General features: G+C 49.3%; 1 protein-coding gene across 7 annotated transcripts in view; it reads right to left on the bottom strand.

Moving 5' to 3' along the window:
• Positions 1 to 27,763, bottom strand: part of SRC (SRC proto-oncogene, non-receptor tyrosine kinase) — a 59,310-nt gene that overhangs the window by 14,165 nt on the left and 17,382 nt on the right. For 2 of the 7 annotated variants that reach the window (XM_007518444.3, XM_016186145.2), the window contains exons 2-5: positions 9,080 to 9,241; positions 6,405 to 6,653; positions 5,490 to 5,589; positions 4,548 to 4,565 (exon numbers count right to left, since the gene is read on the bottom strand). In XM_007518444.3, coding sequence (XP_007518506.1) covers positions 4,548 to 4,565; positions 5,490 to 5,589; positions 6,405 to 6,645 — 359 coding nt within the window. In that variant the 5' untranslated portion in view covers positions 6,646 to 6,653; positions 9,080 to 9,241. Of the gene's footprint in view, positions 1 to 4,547; positions 4,566 to 5,489; positions 5,590 to 6,404; positions 6,654 to 9,074; positions 9,291 to 27,763 lie in introns of all 7 variants that reach the window. The other 5 variants (XM_016186146.2, XM_060189704.1, XM_060189688.1 and 2 more) reach the window with 5 other exon arrangements.

Genomic DNA, 27,763 nt, shown 5'->3' with positions numbered 1-27,763 from the left:
AAGTCAGGTCCAGCCTCCTCCCGTTCTCACTGTGCATGGGGGAAGACTGAGGCCAGAGAGGCCGAGGCCTCTGCTTAAGGACCCTCAGCCAGGCGCAGGCTCCCAGCTCTCAGCTAAGAGGTCCTCCTCCCCTGTGGACTCCGGTGGGATGAGATCTGGCTGACTTTGGACCTGCCCTTGGTCCTGAAAAGATCCAGGATGCACCCTGATTCCTGTCCCCTGGGCTGTCTCTTTGGGACCCAAAGAGAGAAAGGCCCTTGCCCACAGTCACACAGTCTTCAGCCCCTTTTAAAGATGAAGAGAAGTCAAGGCTAGGAGAACTCTCTGGGAACCTGCCAGATTCTAGGTGAGCCCCCAAGCCCAGGGGTCTGCAGGCAGGCCCAGGCTGAGCCAGAGGCACAGGGTCTCTCCCTGAGTGCAATGAAGGGGGTACAGTTGGAGCTATGGGGGCACACTCAGCTATGTGCCTCTGCATGCACACGTGGGCAGGGGGCGCAAATTCACACAGGGATCTCTGCAGGAGAGGGAGGGCCCAAGTTAGGGGACAAGGCTCCCCCCTCAAGAAGCTCTCCAATGCCAGGACCCACAGAGATCTCCCATGGGGGTGGGGAGTCTACATTTGTTGTCTCATTTGGCCGTGGAGGCCACCCCAAAATGAAGGAAAGCAGGCCTCAGCACCCCTACAAGGCAACGTTGGCTCAGGCATGTCCAGGGACTAGTGAGAGTGTAGACAACAGCACCTGGGCTGCAATGGCCCAGCACTATCTTAGTAGAGTTGGGGTAACTGAAGCACAGTGCAGGACAGAAACCTGCCCAAAACCACAAAGCAAGGACTCAAGTCATGGTTGAAATCATGCAGTTCCCAGCCTTCATGTCACCTGTGGGGGGACTGACCAGGCAGTAATCTACCCAGAGCCACCCAGAAAACTAACAGCACAACAGGGGTGAAACTCAAGACGGCTGCTTCGGTCACTTGGAGCTTAGAGCCTCTGGGGGCATCTGAGGTGGTATGGAGGGGGAGCCAGGAAGACTGGAGAGCCAGAGACAGGCCTGGCTAGAAGCAGAGGGAGATGGGGCCAGAGGCCACAGAGCAAGACAGACTGGTAAAGACAGAGTCTGCAAGTTGCCCAGTCTTTAGGGGAGCCCTACACACTGGGGTGGCTCAGCTTGGCCTACAGGACTGCCAGCTTCCAACCGTAGCCCACATGGGAGTTTGGGAGCTCAGAGTCCACTTTTGGGGGCTATATTTTACAAGGGCCTTGTTTTCCCCATCTGTGGAGAAAGGTGATAACAGTCACAGAATCCCCCTTGTATGTTAAGTGTGCACAGCAGTCAGCATCAGGTCACTTTACCTAATGTTAGTGACTGCCATTGGAGCCTCCTGCTGCCCACAAGTGAGATGGGGAAATTGAAACTCGTGTCAGTCAACCCTGCCACCCCCCATGATTTCAAACTGCCCAGAGCTGCTGGCATGTGAGAGACCCCACGGCTTCCTAGACAGGCCCAGTATGCCTAGAGCACTGAGCTACGCCCAAGTTCAGAAGCCAGCGCACACTCATCTGTCAGGCAGAGCAGATCTATGGCTCTTGGCAGTGTCTGGGGTCTGGCCCTTGTCAATGGGTAGGAGAGGAGGAAGGCAGGGTAGGAACCACACATACTCCCTGCGACCCTTCCCATTCCTACAGGGGCCAGAGGAGAGGCAGGACTCCCGCTTACAATTCTATAGCTTAGCTGCCTGCTGTTCACCAGGATTGTCCTCACCTTTAAGAGCCTTAAGAGTGTCTTCTTTTTAGACCCCAATCCTTGTGCTTCCCAGGGCAGCATGCATGTGTGTTGGGGACGGGGGCTGGGGGTAGTATGGCAATTTTGGAACCCAGGAAGTTTTATCTGTTTTGGGAGTTTATTTTTAAGTCACATGAGTTGCTGGAAGTAGCCAGAGAAACACTTTGGAGATGGCAGACAAGTCAGGGGAAGCTGGACATGGCTGAGGGATGGGTGAGGGCAGGACAGAAGGAGGTCCCATGCCCCACAGGAGCAGTGGAACTGGAGTGTCCAGAACAGGACGCTCCAGTCCAGGGAGAGCTCTGGAGTATCCAGAGCAGGGAAAAGACCTAGAATATCCAGAGCAAACGACAGAGGAAAGCTATGGAACACCCAGAGGAGGGGACAGAGAAGAGTTGTGGAGTGTGCAGAATGGGGGCAGGAGATAGCTGTGGAGTGTTTAGAGTAGTGAATGAGGAGAGCTGAAGTACGGCTACCTCAGTGTCTGCTGGGGCTCTCCCGACAGCTGCTGCATATTGAGTGGGAAGAGGAGGAGGCTTGGGGGACAATTCAGAATCAGACCCAGGAGACCCTGACTCCTGGAGACTCAGACCCCACAACCTAAGCAACACAGCACCTAGGATACAAAAGCCCAGGATGTTTGGCATTGAGATTGGGGGAGTAGGGTGTCCAGGTCTGCTAGTGTGAAGGCTGAAGCCTGGTGACCCAGCCAGGCCTGGCCAAACCCCAGCAGCAAAATGACTCGTTTTTTAAGTCCTCCGCCTTCCCTAGTACCCAGCTAATGACAGGCCAGGCTGGCATCCCTGGGGACTGAATGGTAATGGGTTTTGCAATGGGCCTGAAGCACTAATGGTGGGAGGACATTTGGGGTGACCCCTGGGTGGGGCATACAACCTCAATACCTCAGGGGTATTGAGGGGCTTCCCCCAAACCTTTTATCCCTCCCCTCGCTCTAATGCCAACCCTTAGCTCCCCCATCACCCCACTTCTGAGAAGGAGCAGCTGGGCACTGTCGTCTGAAAAAGGGCCCTGCCTCCAGTGAGGGACTTGCTGCTACCAGGGAGCTTCTGGGTGTTGAGAGGCAGGGGGACTCCTTCACTCCCAGCCCACCTACAGCCCTGCCCTCCCTGGAAGGCAGGAAGAAGGAAGGGAAGGACAAAAGGAAAGTATGAAGGCTGCCCTCTCACTCTGAGGGAGAGGACCAGAATCCAAGTTTCCAGAACCTTCCAACTCTCCCATCACCTCTGCTGAAACTGTGGCTCCAGACCCATGTGCCGCCATCCCCCCCCCCCATCACTGCTGACTAAGAGGCCCCCCCACTCCCTGGTCTGTGGTCTGCTGAACAGCCTCTCCTGCCCAAGCTCCCCAATGCCAGCTCCTCTACACCTCCACCGAGCCCCTCTTACAGGGACCTTGGGCAGGAGTATCAACCTACTCCTCCCAGCTCTGGCACCCCTCGCTGTGTGACCTTGAGCAAGTCTTTTTCACCTCTCTGGGCCTCAGTTGCCTCAGCTGTCAAATGGAATGAGGTTAAGTTTCACACCACACCCAGAGCTAAGGCGACACATAAATAAAACAGCACCACTGAAAGTGCTCAATCTGAGCACACAGGGGACAGCAATAGCCAATGGTGACTTCACTGGATACCCCAGTGTGCTGGACAATGGGTGCCCTTGGGACCCAGAAATTGTAGCTTTGCAAACAGCTCTCAAGCAGCTCCCAGTCTGCAGGAGATGCAAACAGTTGGAACCTCCCCCACACAACCCCCAGAACCCTGGAATGGCAAGAGGGCCAGGGAGGGGGGGGGAATGGGAGGGGGGCAGGCCCCAGGAAGAGCCAGCCACCAGAGAGGAGGGTAGAGAGCCACCACCCATGTTCCCATCCTGGCCTTGCCACATGCTAACTGTGTGACCTTGGACAAGGGCCTGCCCATCTCTGAGCCTTGGTTTCCCCATTTGGCATATGGAGACAGCCCCTGAGCCCCTACGGAGACAGCACTGGCAGGACTGCAGTGAGGAGACAGTAGCAGGAACCTGGGTGAAAACACCAGGCACAGCACCGTCCCCTCTTTTCCAGGGTACCTCACAGAGGCGGCAGTCCGGAGTCAGCCCCCGAGTGGGGGAACAGGAGTTTGCCAGGCATAGAAAGGGAGGGGGCATCTCGGGCAGAGGGGAGAGCATGCACCAGGCAGGCAAGGCGCTAAGGGAGACGGTGAGAGGGCCAGCCTCCTCAGCCCGGACTTTGATGGGGGGTGGGGGTAGATTCCACTTTGCTCTGGAAAGACACCACCACCACCACCCACATAGAGTTCTGAAAGCATCCCGCACTTTTGTCCCGCAGAGCAAGCTACCCTCTGCGCAGGCGCACCGTCCACCCCTCCTGCCGCTTCAACCACCCAATCCCTGCAGCCACCACCAGAGGGCAACAAAGAGCCAGGTCTAATGCCAAGCGCCCCTGGCCCCACCCCCTGCCTGTCATTCCAGTCGCGCCCCCTTGGGGGGCCTACACTGCCCCGTCCACATGCAGCTGGCACTCATTGTGAGGAGGGCGGGAGTTTACGGGGCACAGGACAAGAAGGAGGTGTGATGAGGGGTGTCAGGGGTGCTGGGAGGACCCTCCCAATCTCAGCCTGTGGTCAAAGTCAGAACACAGTCAAACTGGGTGAGGGTGGCAGACAGAAGCTGGGAGGGGCAGGGAGAGACCACAGGCAGCACATGCAGGCAGCACCCTCCACCCTCCCACCTGCACCTGCAGTGTGTACACACCTGACATCCACCTTCCTCCTAAAGGCCAGCGGGAGAGAAGCAGAGAGAAGAAGCTGAGAGGACTGGAGGAAGCAAGCAAAAGCCAGAAATAGGGAAAGGGAGCCCAGGGTCTAGAGGGAAGGAGTGGGGCGGCAGCAAGCACTGCCAAGGGCAGGAATGCAGCGAGCTCAGAGCTGTATCCTGCCCTCTGGGGGCAGCTCCTGCAGGTCAAACCCCACCTGCCCCCAACCCACCCCTATGGAAAGTCTCCACCACCACCACCACCCCCTGCCACAGGGGAATGTGTCCAAAACTTGTACCCATCTCCTCCCCACTGAACTCCCACCTCCACACACTTAGCAGGTAAATGGGGGAGGACCCTTTACTGGTTCCCCCCTCTGTGCCCCCCCAGAGGCTGGTAGGAACCCCAGCATCACCATATGCCAGCTGGGCTCTAAAATGCACCACACCAAGGTTAAGTCCCTGGACATCAACCAGGTGTCCCCCTGACACACCTTCTATTGGCCCTCTCACACTGGGATCCCAGGATGGGTCCCCAATGTGGGTCTTGCCCCCTACAGCTGAAGACTGGCTTAACAGCTTCTCCAGGCCTTCCTGGCCCTAGTCACGAATGTGGAAACAGCCTTTGGCTCTAGACCCTCCTTCCTATGGTCCTGGGTCAGCTTTGCCCCAACCACATGGCCCTCTCCAAGGTCTGGGGTCCGAGGCATCCTGTTCTGCGGGCAAAGACAGCCTTGGGAGCCCAGCCAGAGCCCAACCATCACATCCTGCCTCTCTACCCCTCTAAGTCCTGGGGGCCATCCTAGCCCTCAGCCTGCCTGGACACCAGCCCAGCCCTGGATCTTGCCTGTGGCAGACCCCAGTTCTGGGAGGTTCCGAAAGGGGCTTCCAACCCAAGACTAGGCCCAGATATGGGGTGCTAAGGGGAAGGGGGACACTCACGTGTTGTTGACAATCTGCAGCCGCTCTCCTTTCTTGAAGGACAGGTCAGTCTCTGTCCGGGATTCATAGTCATAGAGGGCCACGAATGTGGTCACTCCCCCTGCAGAGAAGGACAGGTGAGGTTGTGGGGGGGGGGGGGGCAGGGTTAGGAGCCTGCACCCTGGCCTCCCACACACCACCACCTTGTGTGAGCTCTCTTAGCTATGTGTCTGAGTGTATCCATATGTTCTCACTGCATGTGTGTCCACTGGGGCTTGTGAGTGCTGCTGGTGCTGTGCTGAGCTGAATTTTTATCTGTCGTGTGTGTGTGTGTGTGTGTGTGTGTGTGTGTGTGTTAAAGAGAGAGACTTAGAGTGTGTCTCTATGGAGTGGGGTGTCTGTGTCTCTGGTCATGTCACCAGCTCAGCACGTGGGTGTGTCCTGTGTGGGTGAGCATGTTGTGTAAGCAGTTTGTGTCTGTGCAGCCCTAAGGCCTCATCTCTCGCCAGCCTTTGCCTGGGGCTGCTATATCGTAAAGTGCCAGCAGAGGGCAAACGGGAGCAGCTCTGCATTGGCCCAGCTTCCCAGCTCTCTCAATAACCACCCAGGTCTGCCCTCACCACCCACAGGCAGCCTGTCCTGCTGCTGGGCCCATTTCTCAGTGGACCAGGACAATAAGCAAATCTGGATCATGAGGCAATAGCCTCAGACCTGGTCTCCAGCTCAGAGCACCTTTCCCTATGGCTTCAGACCCCTGATATCCTGCCCCCTTAATTCTCTGCATGTAACTCAGTTTACAAGGCACTTCCCTGCCCACCTTCCCCAGGTGAACAAACATCAGAGGCCTCCCTCTCTGCCCCACCCCCGGGCACAACCTGAGCCTGACCTGAGGTCTCCAGGGGACCCCCCCCTGCACACAGCCCCAAGCCCACTGACCAGCCAGCGGCCCCGCCCTCTGCGGGGAGGTGACAGTGTCTGAGGAATTGAAGCCTCCAAACAGCTTGGGCTCAGCGGCTGCAGGAGTGAAAGCTGTACGGTGGCCATCGGCCGAGGCGGGTTTGCTGGGTGTCTGTGAGGTGGGGAAGGCTCCCCCGCTGGTACTGTGGGTGTTCTCAGGGGGCTCCAGGCTGCGGCGCCGCTGACTGGCATCCTTGGGCTTACTCTTATTGCTGCCCATGGTTCTGGCTGAGGAGGGGGTGGGAGGGAGAGAGATAAATATATTCCTGGACTGATGCTCTGGGAGCAGGCAGGCCTGCCCAGGACCCTGACACAGCCTCTTCCTCCACCCATTCCACAGATGAGGAGACTGAGGCCCCAACTGGCCTCTTTGGGTGAGTTAGCATTTTAGAGCCCCCACTGAGGTTTCACCTGCAAACTAGGAGTAATGGCAACACCCATTAAGAGTTTCCGGGGGTGGGGGGAGAGGGCCAGCCAGTAACGCAGTGGGTTAAGCGCACATGGTGCAAAGAGCAAGGACCGGCGTAAGGATTCCGGTCAAGCCCCCGGCTCCCCATCTGCAGGGGGGGTCGCTTCACAAGTGGTGAAGCAAGTTTGCAGGTGTCTATCTTTCTTTCCCCCTCTCTGTCTTCCCCTCCTCTCAATTTCTCTCTGTCCTGTCCAACAACAATCAAGCAATAACAACGATAAACAACAAGGGTAACAAAAGGGAAAAAATAGCCTCTAGGAGCAGTGGATTCATAGTGCAGGCACCGAGCCCCAGCAATAACCCTGGAGGCAAAAAAAAAGTTTCCTTGGGGGGCCGGGTGAAACACCTGGTTCAGTGCACACATTACAGTGCTCAAGGACCTGGGTTCAAGCCTCCAGTTCTCACCTGTGGGGGGGGGAGCATCACAAGCAGTGAAGCAGTGCTATAGGTATCTATCTATCTATCTCCCTCTTCCCTCTCCAATTCTCTGTAGCTATACTCAAGAAATTTTTAAAAATATTTTTAAAGTTTCCTTTAGTGGTCTGGGAGGTAGATAAAGCAATGGACTCTCAAGCATGAGGCCACAAATTCGACCCTTGTTACTGCATGTGCCAGAGTAATGCTCTGGTTCTACCCCCACCCCTCACTGATTAATAAATTAATATATATTTTTAAGTTTCCCTAGAACAGGGTCAAGGACAGAGAAAAGAACTACAAAATCAGACATTCTAACCTTTCCTGATTCCCTGATTCACTCACTGTTTCTGTCCCTGACAGGCAGGAGCAGCATCAGAGTCCTGTCTGTGCTTCAGGCATAAGGTACACCGGAAAGGGCTTACTGTGGGTTCGCTGAGAGTGACTGCATGACTGAAACTGTCTAACCCAGGGGAAAGTGTGAAAAGTCAGAAGGTGCCACTGAGGAAGCAATGCAAAGGTGGCCTCAAAAGGAAGGAATGGCCGAGGCCTCACCCCCGCCACAGGCCTTGGCACATGCTGTGCCCTCTGCCTGGAATGCTGTTCCCTGACAGCGTAATAGGATAACTCAAATTTCTAGCTTTCACCTCAGAAGTCACCTACCCAGAAACTGTTCTAAGTTTTCCACTGGTTTTAGTCACACTGACTTTGTTTTTCTCCCTTATAATTTGTGGGCTCATAGAAGTGCAATTCCAAAAAAAAAAAAAAAAAAAGGTGTGATGTCATTAGTCATTACTCCCTGGCCATTTTTGTATTCAGATAAAGAGACAGCGAGAGCAAGAGACACTACAGCATCAAAACTTGTCCTGGGGGCCAGGCAGTAGCTCACTAGGCTAAGCACACATAGTACAAAGCACAAGGACCCATGCCAGGACCCTGGTTCAAGCTCCAGGCTCCCCACCTGCAGGGGGGTCACATCACAAGCGGTGAAGCAGGTCTGCACATGTCTGTCTTTCTCTCCCCCTCTCTGTCTTCCCCTCCTCTCTCTGTCCTATCCAAGAACAACAACAAAAAAGATGGCTGGCAGAAACAGTGGATTCATACATAGTACAGGCACCAAGCCCCAGAGATAACCCTGGAGGCAAAAGAAAAGACAAAAAAAAAAAAAAAAAGACTTCCCTGTGCTAAACACGAGGTCTGGCAACAGTAAGATATTCAACAGACAGCTGAATAAATGAGTGAGCAAATGTGCAACCATCGCAGAGTTAAGAGATCTACCTCTAAGATGGGAGTTGGATGGTAGCGCAGCAGGTTAAGCACACAAGGCACGAAGCGCAAGGACCGGCATAAGGATCCTGGTTCAAGCCCCAGCTTCCCACCTGCAGGGATGTCCCTTCACAGGCTGTGAGCAGGTCTGCAGGTGTCTATCTTTCTCTCCTCATCTCTGTCTTCCCCTCCTTTCTCCATTTCTCTCTGTCCTATCCAACAACGATGACATCAGTAACAACAACAACAATAAAAAAGGCAACAAAAGGGAAAATATATAAATAAATTTTTAAAAAAGAGATCTCTAAGTCAATGCCTGGGAGGTCTGGAGAGACACAGAGGAGACCCAGTTAACCGCTTCCAAGTGACGCCCAAAGACCTGCTCCTTCCTGCTCCCCCATCCTCAGGGCTTGGTGGTTTACCCAGCCTGTTGTCTCCCCACCCCTCCCAGCCATCCCTCACTCCCCTCCCCATTCCCCATAGCCCTAATGGGCTGGCACCTCACCACTGGAAGACTGGGGCTGTCCCAGAGGGCCTGGGAAGCAGCCTGGGGTCTCAGCACAAACACCTGTGGAGTCAGGGGTCTTGACAAAGAGGCACTGCTCCAATCAGCCCGATGTGTGACTCTCGCTGGTCACTTCCTCTCCCAGGGCCTCAGCATCCTCATCTGCAAAGCAGGAGTACAGTAGACTGTTCAGGGCAGCATGAGGACATGACTACAAAGAGAAATCATAATAGCTCTGACTCTCAAGCCAACCCCAAGAGCTTCCCAGGCCTGAATGTGCTTCCTCCTTCCCAGAGCAAGCATATCATCAGCTGGAGCAAGGCTGGGTGTGCATGGGGGTGAAGGGTGGGCACCAGAGCCAGGACTCACAGACTCAGACCCTGGACAGACCTCTACTCGGCTATGTGACCTCAGACAAGTGACTTCTATCTGCTCTGGTTGTGATGACTGAACAAGACTGGAAACACAGAGTCCCCCTACCACATCAGCTAGTACTGACACTGTGTGACTCAGGGCACAGCACACAGGGGAGTTCCCATTCTCCTTCAGGGGGAAGGCCCAAGAGTGGGCTCAGAACTTCCTCTGGGGACAGTGGCATACGGACATGTCCCCTTGGCTTAGCCATCCCCATGTGAGCCTCAGCCAAGTCCCTACTTTACAGTGGCAGTGGCAAGCAGGCTCCCAGGAACCATCCCTCAGAGAACCTGGGGCTTGAGAGGCTCCATTGCCAGCTCCACTGCCCAAGAAGTCACCAGGGACTCCTGAGAGACAAGCCAAAGGACCCGGGGACCAGAAAGACCAGTTTCTATGGCAACCAGATCCACTGAGGTCACGATGCCCGGGCAAACAGAGCTGGTATCCCCACGGGCCTGCTGACCTGGTTCCCAAATCAGACTTGATGGAGGCTTAGCCCCAACCCCCAAACTATCACCTTCCCATCAGTCACCGCCCCTGCCCCCTGCAGCAGGCTCCATCTGTCCATCACTGCAGGGTAATAGAGAAGAACTGGCCAGATGAAAAGACTGTCAACACAGCACTAGTTTACATACAGAATTTTGACAGAAGATATAAAGATAATTTTTTTCAAACTTGAAATCTCTATGGTGGTCCAGGAGGTGGCGCAGTAGATAAAGCACCAGACTCTCAAGCATAAGGTTGAGTTCAATCTCCGGCAGCACATGTACCAGAGTGATGTCTGGTTCTTTCTCTCTCCTCTTTTCTCATTAATAAATAAATATAATCTAAAAAAAAGAAAGAAAGAAATATCTATGTATCTATTTAATGAATAAGGAAGAACTGAAGAAACACTGGTACAAGGAGCATCAGAGATTGGACTCAGCACCTCAAGCATTTACGTCTTATGCTCTAGCCACTGAGCTACCTCCCTAGCTGCTGAAGAGAAAGATTTTTCTCATTCTGCATCTATTTTATTATTATTACAATTGTCATTACTATTCTTGATTTAACACTGGTTTACAATTTGATGAAACTTGAGGAGTACATGTGTGTACAATTCAGCGTACCCCCACCCCCATGCCACCAAAGAACCTGTGCTCCCCATCTGTCTGCTTCTCCTCTCTCCCCTCTGATGCCCACCATGGATTTCAGTCTAAGGCACAGTTTGGTTACTATTTTCTTTTTCTTTCTTTCTTTTTTTTTTTTTTTGCAAGTTCGTTTGCTTTAGTTATCCATATTCCATGTATGAGACCATCCAGTAGTTTAAAGAAAATATTTTAGTGAAGGCCTAAGAGCCTGAACTTCCTTTAGCATGAATAAGTGATGACAAATGGGTTCCCATCACTTGGGCGTCACCAGGGACAAGAGAACAGGGATGTATCACCAAAGGAGAGAGTGGACCTTGAAGGCCCTTTCTAGGCCCAGGAGAGTATATGCCTTCTTGGGAAGGATCAAGGACAACAGGACAGCAGTTCTTAGCCTGAGACTCTTGCTCTCACCAAGACAAGAAAGTGTAAGAGGGCAGGGGGCCAGGTAGCAAAGCACTGGTTGAGCGCACGTGTCACAATGCTCAAGGACCCGGGTTCGAGCCCCTGGTCCCCACCTGCAGGGGGAAAGCTTTGCGAGTGGTGAAGCAGTGCTGCAGGTGTCTCTCTGTCTTTCTTCCTCTATCTCCCCCTTCCCTCTAGATTTCTGACTGTCTCTATCCAGTAAATAAGTAAAGATTTTTTTAAAAAAACTGTAAAAGGGCTTTCAAGATGAAGGCAGCCTGGGCCTCCCACTTGTGATGGTGACTGGTTTGGGGGTGTTGGAGGGTGTTTTTGTTTACCCGTTTTGGGTCTCTGTGGTTGATTCTGATGACACATCACATGTCACAGGGGGGTGGAAGCCCAGAGCTGAGGAACTGGAGAAGACTATGTGCTCAGATCCTACCCTGCCACCAGGTGTGGGGTCCTGAGCCTCAGCTTCTTCCTCTATCAGCTGGGGACAACCAGGGTACCATGCTACAGGGTTGCTGGAGGGTGGCTCTGGATGGTGGCACACAGCCAGTTCTGCCTCTAGAATCAGGCAACCAGTTTTGGAATTTCCATCCTGCATCGGATGAATACGAAACTATCAACTGGGGCCCATCTGGGTCCCCAGAATGTAGGCTCTCTTTGGGTAGAACTGGGTCTGATCCACAACTCTGGCATCTTTCCAGATGCTCTGCAAACAGCTACAGAATAGGCAAAAGATTCCACAAGCACAGGCAGGATTTTCCCCCAGCCTTGTCCAAGAAGTAGCAGGCTATAGACACCACATAGCAAGTCCCAAGAATCCAACACTCATTACCAGAGGCTGGACCTTGGCCTTGGCCTTGCTCATAGCACTGACTCACCACTCCTACCGCAAGGGAAGTCGGGAAATAAGTCCTAATGCACACATTCTTAGCACAAGGAAATTATTAGAGGCTCAGAGGTTGAGAAACTCTCAGCTGAGGTCACACAGCAGCAGTGAGAATGAAAAAGGGGAACAGGGAATAAGAGTGAGTGGGCAGGAAGCAAGGGGTGCTTCTGGGGCTCTGTCCCTAGCATGGGACAAGTCAGACACAAGTGGTATGGGAGCAGCTGCCCAGCCCCACCCAGGCCCTGGAAAAAGTGGGGTTCAGGCCGCACCCACAGATGTGCCTGGGGAGAGCAAGCATGTGGGGAGGGGATGCAGTTCTCATCCCTGTGGAGCTGCACTCTGGCTAGACAACACTGGGGCAGGAACCTGGGTCTCAAGTCTTAAGACAGGACACTGTCTTGAGCTCCAAATGCCAAGTCACTGTGAACAGTGTATGTGAGACGAGCCAAGCCCCCACATCTCTTCCGCCACTTGCGCTGTCTGAGCTAGGAATAGATCTGGGAGAGCTAAGAGGAAGTGGGAGTGGCTGGCTCTGCCCTTGGGGTGCCTGAGGTTCCCAGGGGAAGGTGGCCCATTTCCTCTAGGGAGCTAATCCCAACCACAGGCTTCAGAGAACCATGCTTCTCTGGGGAGCTAAGACACCCCTCCAAGCACACACACAAACACACACACACACACACACACACACACACACACACACACACTCCTCCCTATCCGTATTTATTTTAGAAAGACAGAGAGAAGTTGAGAAGGAAGAAGGAGACAAGGAGGGGAGAGACACCTGCAGCACTGCTTCACCACTCATGAAGCTGCCTCCCTTGAAGGCTGAGACCAAAGGCTTGAACCAAGGTCCTTGAGCATTATTATAATGTGTACTTACCAGGTGCGCCACCACCCAAGGTCCCAAACTGACTTCTTAGCATGGTCCAAAGCCTGTCTCCCTCCCCCTGTTCCAAAGTGCTGTCTCAAAGATGGTTCACATATTGCGCAATTTTACTCAGATATACCAACCCCCAACCTCCTGCCCTCCATCCCTTCTGTCAGGCCTCGCTCAGTGGTGGCCCCGAGATTAATCCTCCACATGGGAGCTGGGGCCAACCCAGCTCAATACCCGCCACGTGAGAAGTCAGAAACAACCTAAGTGTGTGTCCAAGGTTCTGGACAAGTGACTATCCCTTCAACAAGGGCCAGAGGGCCAGTGGGAGAACAGAAAAAGACAACACATCCAGTGGGCTTCGAGTGCCGGCGGGTCCACTGAGAGGCACAGCAGGTGCAATTATTCCTGGTGGGAGGGTCAGCATGGGCACACGTATCGCCCACCACTCGTGCATAGCACACCCACTAAAGATAAGAGAATATTCTGAAGGGGTTTCAAATTCTTCATGTTTTATCCAGAAAGTCTGAGGCAGGGAGAGAAAACCCCTCTCTTACTTAATATTCTGCATCATTTGACATTTAAAAATTATTTGGTCATGAGGATTGGGGGATATATTTTTTTTTGCAGTGTTGAAATCTCTCACGCATATGTGATTCTTACCATACACATGCCCCAACTTTTTCATTCTTTTTATTTTCATTTGTTTGAGTGTGTGTGTGTGTGTGTGTGTGTGTGTGTGTGTGTGTGTGTGTGTTCTGTCTTGTCTTGTTTTGTTTTATTTTACCAGAGTGCTGCTCAGCTCTGGCTTATGGTGGTGCCAGGGATTGAACCTGGGATCTTTGGTGCCTCAGGTATGAAAGCCTTTTTGCAGAACCATTATGCTACCTCCTAAGCCCTTCTTTTCCTTTTTCTCTTCTTTTTTTTGGGGGGTGGAGGGGAGGAGAGGGTGAGATCAACCAGTATAGGGGTACTACCATGTGGTGCTGGGGGTTGAGCTCAGGTTGTACAGCTGGCAAGGCAGGCACCTTATCCAGTGAGCTATTTGGGGCCCCTATAATTTTACTTTTCAATAACCTAATGTCTCATATATCCACAATGCCATTGTTCCCAAGCTCTATTTTCATTTAGACAGACAGATGCCAGAAATCCCCCCCCAATACCATGGCACCCCCATGTGATGATGGGACTCAAATGACAGGCATCCTATCCAGTGAGCTATTCATCTAGCCCTTGTGATTAGAAAATCAAAAACTTTTAAAAATGCACGTTACCATGCACAAGGACCCAGGTTTAAAGCCCAGCTCCCCGTCTGCAGGGTGGAAGCTTCACAAGCAGATCTGCAGATGTCTCTCTCTTATTCTCTCTTCCCCTCCCCCTCTCAATTTCTCTCTGTCTTATCAAATAAAATAGAGGGCAGGGGAAATAATAACTGTGGTGCCCCATCACTGTGCCCCAGACACCTGCAGCACCCCTCCAACTCTCTGGCACAAAGGCCACGTGGGGGTCAGAAGGCAGCCTCTGGCATCACCACCCCCCTCCTGAACACCCCCAGGTTAAGCAGAAGCATCCCAAATGACTGGGAAAACTGAGCCAGAATGCCAGGTGAAGATACCAGCCTGCCACTTCCTAGATGCCTGGAGGGGCCTCGGCTTACCCTTTATCATACATGGAAATCAGTGTAATTGCTCCACTAATTAGGCTTGAAACACTTAGAACTCACAGGTGCCAGTCACACAGGGCATGTTCAACACAACACTCACTGCTATTACCATTACCATGGGAAACTATTTTCAGCCTTTATCTTTTCTAATCATTCTTACAATCAGGCAAAGTCCTCCAAATCTCTCACTAGATGCAAAGCCCAGGGCTTGCCCCTGGAGAAACTAGTCTGATGGAGGCAACTGAGAAGCCTGGGCCAACAAGAGTCATTCCACATGGAGAGTCCAGAGAAAAGCAGGTATGTCTACCAATCAGCCTTGCCCAGCAATTCCTGCCAGTGCCCTGGGCAGGAATGAAATGGGATCAGGAATGAGAAGACGAGTGTGCTCATTCACAGAAGCTACAGATGCAGATGTGGGAAATACAAGATATCTGTCACAAAACTTTTTATTTTTATTATTCTCTTTATTTATTGGATAGAGAGAGCTAGAAATCAAGAGGGAAGGGGGTGTTAGAGAGGAAAAGAGATGGACAGATACCTGCAGCCCTGCTTCACCACTTCTAAAGCTTTCCCCCGAAAGTGGGGACTGGGGGCTTGAACCTGGGTCCTTGTGCACTGTAGTATGTGCGCTTAACCAGGTGCGCCACCACCAGGCCCCACAAATTTTTTTAAAACAAACTAAGGGGGTGTCAGGCAGTGGTGCAGTGAATTAAGTACACCTATTACATGCACAAGCACCCGGGTTCAAGCCCCCAGTCCAGTTGCCAGATGTGGCTGGAGGGGGGGAACTTCAAGGGTAGTGAAACAGTGCTGTATCTCTCTATCTCTCTCCCCTTCCGCTCTTCATTTCTCTGTCTCTATCCAATGAAATAAAAATAAATAAAATATTTTTTTCAAAACTAAGTAGAAGGAAATTAAAATATCCAGAAATCAGTAATACCAGCAGTAGACAGAAAAAAAAAATCACAAAAATGTTAATTCTTCCTAAATAAATCTTAAAAGTTAGTGTGATTCTAACAAAAACTCCAACAGAATATTTTAGGCTTATAAGTAAATTTTGAAGCTTATAAGTAAATGTATAAGAGCACTCAGGAAAATCTGCCCTCCCCACCAAAAAAGAAAAGAAAAAAAGAGTAATGAAGGAGAAACAGCCCAACCAGAGAATAAAATCTATTATAAAATCACAGTGATTAATGCTGGTAATCTAACTCAGGACTTCATATTGAGAGTCCAGTACTTTATCCACTGCAACACTTGCCAGGTCACAGAGACAGGCTGTTTTATGATGTAAATAGAAGCAGGGTTCTCTCCCAACCTGCAGGGGTTCACTTCACAAGCGATGAAGCAGGTCTGCAGGTGTCTTATCTTTCTCTCCTGTCTTCCCTTTCTCTCTCAGTTTCTCTCTATCCTATCCAACAACAACAGCTATAACAACAATAACAATAACAACCACAAAAAGGGCAACAAAATGGGAAAAATAGCCTCCAGGAGCAGTGGATTCATAGTGCTAGCACTGAGCCCAGTGATAACCCCGGAAGCAAAAAGAAAAGAAAAGAAAAGGGGGGTCGGGGCGGTGGCGCAGTGGGTTAAGTGCACGTGGTGCAAAGCGCAAGGACCAGCTTAAGGATCCCGGTTCGAACCCCCGACTCCCCACCTGCAGGGGAGTCGCTTCACAGGCGGTGAAGCACGTCTGCAGTTGTCTGTCTTTCTCTCCCCCTCTCCGTCTTCCTTTCCTCTCTCCATTTCTCTCTGTCCTATCCAACAACGAACAACATCAACAATGGTAATAATAATAACCACAACAAGACTACAATAACAAGGGCAACAAAAGGGGGGGGAAATGGCCTCCAGGAGCGGTGGATTCATGGTGCAGGCACTGAGCCCAGCAATAACCCTGGAGGAAAAAAGAAAAGAAAAGAAAGAAATACAAAAAAAAATCTCAGGGGGGCATGTGGTGGTGCACCTGGTTAAACACACATATCACCATGCACAAAGCCCTGGGTTCGAGCCCCTGATCCCCACCTGCAGGGTTCGGAATGCTTCATGAGCGGTGAAGCAAGTCTGCAAGGTGTCTTTCTTTTCCCTTCTCTGTCTCCCTGTCCCCTCTCAACTTTTCTCTGTCCATCAAATAGAAATAGGAAGAAAAAAAAAGTAGTCCGGGAAGTGGTGCGGTGGATGAAGCACTGGACTCTTAAGCCTGAGTTCAACTTCCCACAGCACATGTATCAGAGTGATGTCTGGTTCTTTCTTTCTCTCCTGTCTCATTAATAAATAAAATCTTTTTAAAAAAGGAAAAAATGGCCGGGAGAGGTGAATTCCTAGTGCGGGCACCAAACCCCAGTGATAATCCTGGTGGCATAAAATAAAATTTAAAAATAAAATAAAGAAAATATCAGATCAAAAACATAATCTTGTACCTTAAGACACTAGCAAAAGAACAGATTAAATCTAAAGCAAGCATAAAGAAGGAAACAATCAAATTTAGAATTAATGACAGATTTTTAAATAAAAGAAATTGACAAAATCAGAAGTGAGTTCTTTGAAACAACAAAATAGACAAATTTTAGCTATATTGAATCACTAAAAAAAGAGACTCAAATTGCTAAAATGAGATCTTATTTGTTTGCTTGTTTGTTTTTACCAGAACACAGCTGAACCCCATCTTATGGCAATATGGGAGAATGAACCTGCAACTTTGGAGTCTGAGGCATGAAAGTCTTTTTTGAAATATTATGTACAAACTATTGTATTTACTGTCAAATGTAAACTATTAATCTCCCAATAAAGGAAAAAAATAATAACTACTATTATTATTATTATTTGCCTCCAGGGTCATCACTGGGGCTCGGTCCTGTCTTGCCGGCGCTCCACTCTGGTGTTCAGACGCAGGAAAGGTTACTGCATGAGGCGGCCATTTTCTCTACCTCCACGTGGCCCAACCTGCTTCTCTAACACCCAACTCTGAGGTGCCAGCGCGAATAAAGATTTGTGTTTCCTCTTCGCTCCGGACCCTCTCTCTCTCTTCTCTGCGGCCCGCGCACTACAACATCTGGCTCTACAACAGTCCTGCACTGCGAATCCACTTTGCCTGGAGGCCATTTTTCCCTTTTTGTTGCCCCTGTTGTTATTATTATTATTATGCTGTCATTGTTGTTGGATAGGACAGAGAGAAATAGAGAGAGGACAGGAAGAGAGAAAGATAGACACCTAGGGGTCGGGCGGTAGCACAGCGGGCTAAGTGCACATGGCACAAAGCACAAAGACCAGTGTAAGGATCCGGGTTCGAGCCCCAGACTCTCCACCTGCAGCGGAGTCACTTCACAGGCAGTGAAGCAGGTCTGCAGGTGTCTATCTTCCTCTCCTCATCTCTGTCTTCCCCTACTCTCTCCATTTCTCTCTGTCCTATCCAACAACGACATCAATAACAACAACAATAACTAAAACAAGAAAACAAGGGCAACAAAAGGGAATAAATAAATAAATATTAAAAAGAAAGAAAGAAAGAAAAATAGACACCTGCAGACCTGCTTCACCACTTATGAAGTGACACCACGGCAGGTTGGGAGCCGGGGGGCTTGGACCAGGATCCTTATGCTGGTCCTTGCGTTTGCCATGTGTGCTTAACCCACTGCACTACCTCCCAGCCCCCAGGAAAAAATAAATTATTAACCAGAAAAAAAATTTAGCCAAATTGACTATTAAACAGCCTTAAGACATAAAAAAAAAAGTCCTTTTGCATAACCATTACACCATCTCCTCCAACCTCAGATAATTTGTATGAAGTTTTAAAAATATTCCTTAAAAATACAAAAACACAAGTAAGGAAAAATATAAAATCTGAATAAAGCTGAAAGTAAAAAAGATTGGATTCAGGGCCAGGCTGTGATGCACCTGGTTAAGCACACACATTACAGTACACAAGGACCAAGGTTCAAGCCCTTGGTCCCCACCTATAGAGGGGAAGCTTCATGAGTGGGGAAGCAGGGCTGCAGGTGTCTCTCTGTCTCTTTCCTTATCTATCTCCCCCACCTCTCTCAACTTCTGTCTCTATCCAATAATAAATAAATAATTAAAAAAATAAAATATAAAAAATAAAATTAAGATTGGATTCATAGTCTTAAGAATTCTTCTAAAGAAGCCACACCCCAGTGGCTTTTTTGATGAATTCTGCTTAACATCTAAAGCAGTAACATTAATTCTTCAATGGGAAATAGTCTCTAACTCATTCTGTAAGGTCAGTATCACCACGATACCAAAACCAGACAAGATACCATAAGAAAATAGCATATCAGGAGTCAGGTGGTAGCGCAGCGGGTTAAGCGCAGGTGGCGCTAAGCGCAAGGACTGGCATAAGGATCCCAGTTCAAGCCCCCAGCTCCCCACCTGCAGGGGAGTCACTTCACGGGCGGTGAAGCAGGTCTGCAGGTGTCTATCTTTCTCTCCTCCTCTCTCCATTTCTGTCTTATCTAACAACAACAATAATAACTACAACAATAAAACAACAAGGGCAACAAAAGGAAAGAAATAAAGAAATTTAAAAAAAAAGAAAATAACGGGGGTCTCCATTTCTCTCTGTCCTATCCAACAACAAAGCAACGTCAACAATGGCAATAATAACCGCAACGAGGCTGCAACAACTAGGGCAACAAAAAGGGGGGAAAAATGGCCTCCAGAAGCGGTGGATTCATGGTGCAGGCACCGAGCCCAGCAATAACCCTGGAGGAGACAAAATAAATAAATAAATAAATAACATATCTCTTAGAACTATAAGATGTATACATTTTCAACAAATTACCAGCAAAATGGATCCAACAACTTATGGAAAAAGTATACATCAAAAAGTAAAAAGAGGTAGCATAGTGGGTGAAGTACTGGACTCTTAAGCTTAAGCATGAGGTCCAGGGTGCCACAGTGATAATGTGGTTCTCTCTCCACTCCTTCTCTCTCATAAATGAATTAATAAATCTTTAAAAATAAATAAATAAATAAATGGGGCCAGGTGGTGGCACACCTACTTCAGCGCACATGTTACAATGTGCAAGGACCCAGATTCAAGCCCCCAGTCACCACCTGCAGGGGAAAAGCTTCACAAATGGTGAAGCAGGTCTGCAGGTGTTTCTCCATCTCTCTCCTCTATCTCCTCCTCTCCTCTCAGTTTCTCTCTGTCTCTATTTAATAATAAATAAATAAAAAGAAGGATGGGGAGAATATGCAAAAGTGGCACACAGGACTTGCATGTGAGAGGTCCCAGTAGCCAAAATTGAGTGGTGCTTTTAAATGAGGGGGGGGCGCACAAAGGGAGAAAAGGAAGAGAAGTTGAGAGGGAGGAAGAAGGAAGGAAAAAGAGAATTCACAGAATGGGAGAAAATATTTAAAGACTCTTTACTGTTAAAGGGCTTATATGAATATATAAATGCTTACAACTCTAGAGCAAAGAGACAAATCATCCAGTTTAAAAAAAAAAAAGGCAGGGGGAGTTGGGCGGTAGCGCAGCAGGTCAAGCGCACATGACACTAAGCGCAAGGACGGGAGTAAGGATCCCGGTTCGAGCCCCCGGCTCCCCACCTGCAGGGGGGTCACTTCACAGGCGGTGAAGCAGGTCTGCAGGTGTCTGTCTTTCACTCCCCCTCTGTCTTCCCCTCCTTTCTCCATTTCTCTCTGTCCTATCCAACAACAACTACAATAAAAGAAAAAGGGCAACGAAAGGGAATAAATATTTTTTAAAAAATGAGTAAGAAAATGTGAAAACACTTTTCTCCAAAGAAGATATACAAATGACCAATAACCACATAAAAACATGTACATCATTAGTCATTCTGGAAAATGCAAATTGAAACCACAATGAGATCCCACTTCACACCCACCAGGATGGCTGTAATTAAAACGACAGATAATAACAAGCTGTTGGTGTGAATGTGGAGAAACTGGGAAATTTACACATAGCTAGTGGGAATATAAAATAGTGTGCCTGCTTTGGGAAGCAGGTTGGCATCTCCTTCAAAGGTTAAACACAGGGTTGTCATGTGATCTAGAAGCTCCATGCCTAGGCATAGACCCATGAGGAAAGCATATGTCAACACAAATCTTACAAGTGAATGTTCATAGCAGCATTACTGACAACAGTGCAGAAAAGTAGGAGTATATGTCCATCCACTGACAAACAGACGAACACAGTATGTCCATAGAATGGAACATTATTTGGCAAGAAAAAAATAATGCAGTACTAGTACACTGTACAACAAGGAAGAGACATGAATACATCATGCTAAGTGAAAAGAAGCCAGACACCAAAGGCCTACATATTAAAATTTATAGGAAATGCTTAGAATAGGCAAATCTGGGAGTCTGACGGTAGTGCAGTGGGTTAAGCGCACATGGTGCAAAGCGCAAGGACTGGCGTGAGGATCCTGGTTCAAGCCCCCAGCTCCCCACCTGTAAGGTAGTCCCCTCAGAGGTGGTGAAGCAGGTCTGCAGGTGTCTATCTTTCTCTCCCCCTCTCTGTCTTCCCCTCCTCTCTGCATTTCTCTCTGTCCTGTACCGTAATAACAACAATAACTACAACAACAATGAAAAACAAGGGCAACAAAAGGGAAAATAAATATATACACATAAAAGAATAGGCAAACCTCTAGAAACAGAGAGGGAAATCAGCTATTGCCTAAGGCTGAGGGATAAGCTTTGAGCGGAGGTGGGCAGTTACTAATGAGTACACAATTTGTTAAGTATTACCTCATTCTTTGGGAGGGAAGGGGGTAATGAACATGTTCTCAAACTGATTGTGAATGTATGGAATGTATGGAAAAATCAGTGAATGTACAGAAAATCATCACAATGTACACTATAAGTGGGTAGATTTTATAGTACATACATCATATTTTAATAAAGCTGTTATATATATATATATATATAAATGCAATGGAGCCACCATTGAGCTATTAGATTGGCAAAGGTCCCAAACCTCTCTAGCAATATGTGCTGGTGAGAGTAAGAGGAGCCAGAAGGTGGGGTGTGAAGTTCTAGCAAGAGACCTGGTGGTATCTATCAAACTTACAGTGGCACACACATTCTGGCCCCGAATTAGATTCATCTTAAGATCTTCTCACAAGAACACACACACAAGCTTATGGCTGAGGACATGTACTGAGGAATCGGCTATAGTAATCAAACAGCTGGAAACAACTGGGCAGAAGTAAGCCCTGCAAAATGGTTTCTGAGGCACACTGTCAGAGAAGACAGGGGTAGAAAAGAGTATATATAGAATAGGTGCTTTTAAGGTCTGGTGGTGGCACATCTGTTTAAGCACACACATTATAGTACGCAAGGTCCCAGGTTCAAATCCCAGCCCCCACCTCAGGGGGAAAGCTTCATGAGTGGTAAGGTAGTGCTGCAGGTGTCTGTTTGTCTCTGTCCCGTTTTTTCCCCTACCCTCTCAATATTTTTCTGTCTCTACCCAATAAATAAATAAACAAAATTATTTTAAAAGGTATATTTAAAAATATGTTTTATTTGTTTATTTATTTATTCAGATAAAGACAGAAGGAAATTGAGAGGGAAGGGAAAAGGAAGGAAGGAGAGAGAGACACCTGCAGGCAGACCTGCTTCGCCTCTCATGAAGTTTCCTACCTACATGTGGGTATCAGGGGCTTGAACCTGGGTTCTTGTGCATTGTTTAACGTGTCTGCTCTACCAATGGCATCACCACCTAGCCCCAACAGTTGCTTTTTAGCAAACAATAAAAATGATCCCTGAAGTTATAGTCTTAACAGGAGCTTTTTGTTTGTTTACAGAAAAAAATATAGAGGCCTAGGAGGTGGCATAGTGTATATAAAGTGTTGGATTCTCAAGGATGAGGTCCCAAGTTTGATTCCCAGCACCCCATTTGCCAGCGTGATGCTGTGGTTCTCTCTCTCTCTTTCATTAATAAATAAATATTTTAATACTAATATACATACTTATAAACACCTGGCTCTTCCAGAAATAATACATCAGTAACTTTCCCATGGATGCTTCTGGCAGAGACATGAGTGTTAGAGAAACTTATTAACTTCTCCTACCTTTTTCTTTTCTTTTTTTTTTTTATTTATTTTTGTTTTATTTATTTATTTATGAAAAAGATAGGAGCAAAGAGAGAAAGAACCAGACATCACTCTGGTACATGAGCTACCAAGGACTAAACTTGGGACCTCATGCTTGAAAGTTCAATGCTGGGGGCCGGGCAGTAGTGCAGCAGGTTAAGCACACATGGCGGGGGCCAAGCACAAGGACTGGCATAAGGATCCCAGTTAGAAGCCTCTGCTACCCACGTGCAGGGGGTTGCTTCACAAGCAGTGTAGCAGGTCTGAAGGTGTCTACTTTTCTCTCCCCCTCTCTGTCTTTCCCTCCTCTCTCGATTTCCCTCTGTCCTATCCAACAACAACGACATCTAGAACAACAATAATAACCACAACAATGATAAAAAACAAGGGCAGCAAAAGGGGAAAAAATAGCCTCCAGGAGCAGTGCATTCACAGTGCAGGCACCAAGCCCCAGCAATAACTCTGGAGGCAAAAAAAAAAAAAAAAAAAAAGGAACAGAAAGAAAGAAAGAGAGAGAGAGAGAGAGGGAGGGAGGGAGGGAGGAAGGAAGGAAGGAAGGAAGGAAGGAAGGAAGGAAGGAAGGAAGGTAGGTTAGTTCAATGCTTTATCCACTGCGTCATTTCCCAGACCACTTCTCCTTTTTCTTCACCACTTGAATCATTATCATCATCATCATTATTCTTGTTTGTGTTTTCTCTCCTTTTTAAGGAAAAAAAAAAAAAGATTACCTGGTATCAAATCCTTACTCTCTCATAGCTGGGCAGGTCACTTCACTTCTGTAAGCCTCTGTATTCTGTAAAGAGAGGAATAAGAAGATCCACCTTGCAAGATGGCTGCAGAGGATGAACAAGGCCATGCAAGGACAGAGCAGGCACTGCTCTCCCCACAGCGTCTGAATCCTAGCAATGGCAAAGCCCTTGGTGGTCAGTAATGCCACACTACCATGCTGGCTATTGATATGCTCACCAAGGTGGGTGCAACAAGTGCCACCAAGAGAGCCTCAAACAAATATTCAGAGCATCAGCAGTCCCGAGAGGAGGCAGCATTTGAGAAGGGTTCAAGGACAAGAAGGAGTTCCACAGTCCAAGAGCCTGGGAAAAGTGTTAGCAAAGGCCTGGAAGGAGGAAAGTCTACTTGCCACTGTGTATTTGCTGGCTCCTTCAACAAAGTGGGCGGAGCACCTAGGTGCTAGGCCTTGCAGTGGGAAAAAGACAAAAACAAGGAGCTGCATCAACCAAGGAGGGAGTCACAGAGAACATGAGGATATTGGGAGTCGGGCTGTAGCGCAGCGGGTTAAGCGCAGGTGGCGCAAAGCACAAGGACTGGCATAAGGATCCCGGTTTGAACCCCGGCTCCCCACCTGCAGGGGAGTCGCTTCACAGGCGGTGAAGCAGGTCTGCAGGTGTCTATCTTTCTCTCCTCCTCTCTGTCTTCCCCTCCTCTCCATTTCTCTCTGTCCTAAAAAAAAAAAAAAAAAAAGAATAAAAAGAACATGAGGATATGGACAAATGGCCATGGCAGAGCTTCCCAAGTGTTCACAGGGCAGACTAGGTAAAAGAGGCTCAGAGAGGGAAAGGCTCGGCCTGACATAACACAGTAGGCCTTCAAGTTTTCAGAGTCCCGTGGCTTAATCCAGGCCTAGCAACATGAGTCCCACCCTCCCCCTCTTACTGAGAACTCATCAGAAAAGGACACAGGGTGTATTGCACCAAAGAAAGGACTCTGGGGAAGGAGGGAAAGGAATGGGATGGAGGGACACTGGGGTCCTGGTGTATGATGGGGAGGAAGGGAGGAGGAGAGAAGCTATGCTAGGAGGTAGGGGAGATAGTGTAATGCTTATGCAAAAAGATTTTCATACCTAAGACTCCATGGTCCCAGGGTCAATCCCCAGCACCACCATAAGCCAGAGCTAAGCAGTGCTCTGGCTTCTCTCTCTATATTGCTCCCTCTCATTAAAATAAAATATATTTTAAAATAAAGAAGTTTGGTTAGGAAATGAGTATCTTATAGACATCTAAACTCCTATCATGGGGAAATGAGAGGCTGTACCTATGTGTCAACAACAGCTATACTGTAAACCATTAGCCTCCAAATAAAGTTTTTTTTCTTTTTATTTTCCCTTTTGTTGCCCTTGGGGTTTTTTTTTTTTCCTGTTTGTTTGTTTAATATTTTATTTATTTATTTATTTTCTTTTTTGTTGCCCTTGTTTTTATTATTGTTGTTATTATTATTGTTATTGATGTCGTTGTTGCCAGATAGGGCAGAGAGAAATGGAGAGAGGAGGGGAAGACAGAGAGGGGGAGAGAAAGACAGACACCTGCAGACCTGCTTCACCGCCTGTGAAGTGACTGCCCTGCAGGTGGGGAGCCGGGGGGCTTGAACCAGGATCCTTGCAACAGTCCTTGCACTTTGGGTCATGTGCACTTAACCCGCTGTGCTACTGCCCAACCCCCACCCCTGTTGTATTTTATTGTTATTGTAGTTATTATTGTTGTTATTGATGATGTTGTTGTTGGATATGATAGAGAGAAATAGAGAGAGGAGGGGAAGACAGAGAGGAGAGAAAAACAGACACCTGCAGACCTGCTTCACTGCCTGTGAAGTGACTCCCCTGCAGGTGGGAAGCCGGGGGCTTGAATCGTGATCCTTCCACCGGTCCTTGCGCTTTGCGTCACATGTGCTTAACCCTCTGTGCTACCTCCCGACTCCCCTAATAAAGTATTTTTAAAAGAGAAAAAAAAAAAAAAGAAATGGACATGGGTGTGGTCTGGACTAGGGGGCCCTTATTTTACATGAGAGCCAGTTGGTTCTCAGGTAATGAAAGCTGCTCAGTACCTGGCTCTGTGGCGCAATGAATAGCGCATTGGACTTCTAGATATGAAAGCTGCTCAGTGAAGGGTAGAGATTCCTGTGTCAGGGTACCAGAGAGAAGCAGACAGTGTGCATGAGCCCAGGGGGGTGGGCTGCTGCATGTGCATGTGTATGTATGTATATACACATACATACAGACACCTATCAACCCTATCTTGTAGACCCCCCCCACACACACAACCTTGTAGAACGATGCAGAACAGAGAAGGCAAGCCGTTTGCTAAGGCCACAGCTCTTGCAGACACAATCACCTGCAAGTAGACTGAGGTTACAAGAAACCCGGGGCCTCACCCCTGGGGAGACAAGACCCAACTCAGCAGCATGCCACTTTTCCCCTCCCAGAAGCGCCAAGGTGGAACCTGCTCTCAGTTGACCCAGGAATGCCTCTCCAGGGTCATGGTGGGTAGAGGAGACTATGTCTGGAATGTGTAGGGGTGGACAGAGGTGGTGGGGAGCCCCACAGCCCACTGTCAGCCAGTGAAGAGTGAAAAGGCCCCAGTAGGCACCTGCCAGCCAGATGAGGTACAGCACCGTTTAAGGGGAGCCCCACTATGGCCCAGGGGAAGATGCCAGACAAGTCAACAGAGTCACCCCAGGCAGCTGCAAAGGCAGAGGAGATAAGCAGTGCAAAGGCCTGGGTACACACAGGCCACACTTGATAAACGGAGCAGCTGCCACTAAATGTTCTTCCCACTATAAACAAGCTCTCCGGATCACACCCTGGTTCTGCACTAGACTCTGCCCCACAGGAGATTACAGAGAACCTGCAAGAGGTCACATCAGAGGTCCAGGCAGCATCCAGCTTCACAGAAAGCCAGTTGACACCTCTGGGTCCCCAGACCTCAAGGCACTACCAGCCCTCTTCCCAGGGCCACTTATCTCGGCGCGATCTCTCAGAGTCCTTGCACCAGGGACTAAGTAGGACCCCTTGGACAGTTCATTTTATACAGAGAAGCAAAGGCATAGACAGGGAGACTCCTGGTCTGGGGCCATACAGATTAAGGAATTAAGGGGTGAGTGAGTGATCACCAATCCCCAACCTCATGTACTTCACCTTCAGGGAGGCGTGGAAGGGCAGCACAGAGGTGAGCATGGCCCCGGAGGTGAACATGGCCCCTGTACAGGCCTGAAAGCAGAAGAATGAGATAGATGCAGGGCCTGCTTGCAGGGAAGGACTTCTGAGCTGATTGAGCCCTGGTCACAGCTTGTCCTCAGCCCAGGCCAAAGGCCACAAGGGGACAACACTAAGTGTAACACTAAGAGGCGGCCCTGGAGGTTTTCTCAGGCCCCTAAGGGGTCAGGGAGCTAAGCCTTCCTCCCGCAGTGATACTGGGAGAGCACAGTGATCTCTGGCAAGCAAGCTGGACATCCCAGAAGGGGACAGCTCAGCAGAGGACCAAAGGCTGGGTTTATGAAAAGAGACCACAGAGAAGAGGCTGCTGGAGCAAAGGCCAGGGGGTGGGGCCCATTAGAGTCCTGGGTAGCTCTACTTCCCAACAACTCTCCCTCCCCCGGGGCCACACACACCCAGGAGGTCACTGGGCAGGACATGGCTGGATCCACAAATGGATCCCCCTGCCCAGGGAAGCAGGCTGGTGAGGCCTGCTGGGCAGAGAGGTTTCACTGATTGCCCACCTTCCCTCAGTGCACCCAGTTTCTGCTCCAGGTAGAGTTCAAAAAGGCCAGCACTGGGATGGACAGACCAACTCACAGCCCCAAGATCAAGGAGCCTTATCACAGATGAGTTCAAGGCCCAAGGAGGTGAGTACCTGGCCCAGGTCACAAAGCAAGATGGAGGCCAGTTCTCAAACTTGAATATGATGTCCAGGCAGGATCTTGGGGCACCAGGTCCAGGAACACTAAGCTGAGGAAGAGCTAGGAGAGGACAAGCTGGCCTCACATGACCTGTGAAGCAGGCAGGTTCCCAAGATCCAACCAGGTCCCACCTTGTCTGAACTGATAAACCCCCATCAAAATGGCCATGTGACTAGTCCCATCTCGAGGCTGTGTCTGCTATTAGACCAGGGCAGGCACACTCAGGACTTCTTAGCAGAGCTTCAACATCAAAAGGAAAAGGAACACAGAAGGCACTAGTTTTGCTCTCTCAACCCCTCCAAGGTCATCTCTGACCATCCCTGGGCTGATGCCACAGCTGATGCCAGGTGACTTGAGGGTCCCTGAGGGGGAGGCTGCAAGCCAGGCCTTCCTCATAGGGGTCACTGTTTAGCACCAGCAGCTCTGGCTGCTTCTCTGCTCTGGCAACATGCAGTGCCCCCTCCTCCTTGCCCACACCTGGAGCTTCCTGCAGGGGCACAGGTGGGCAGCAGTGCCTGGCAGCCAGGCCCTCTGCATACCCAGTT

This window comes from Erinaceus europaeus, chromosome 1 (assembly GCF_950295315.1).
Source record: "Erinaceus europaeus chromosome 1, mEriEur2.1, whole genome shotgun sequence".
Lineage (NCBI taxonomy): Eukaryota > Metazoa > Chordata > Mammalia > Eulipotyphla > Erinaceidae > Erinaceus > Erinaceus europaeus.
Note: the sequence above shows the minus strand (reverse complement) of the source record. Positions and strands in the feature narration are given on the sequence as shown.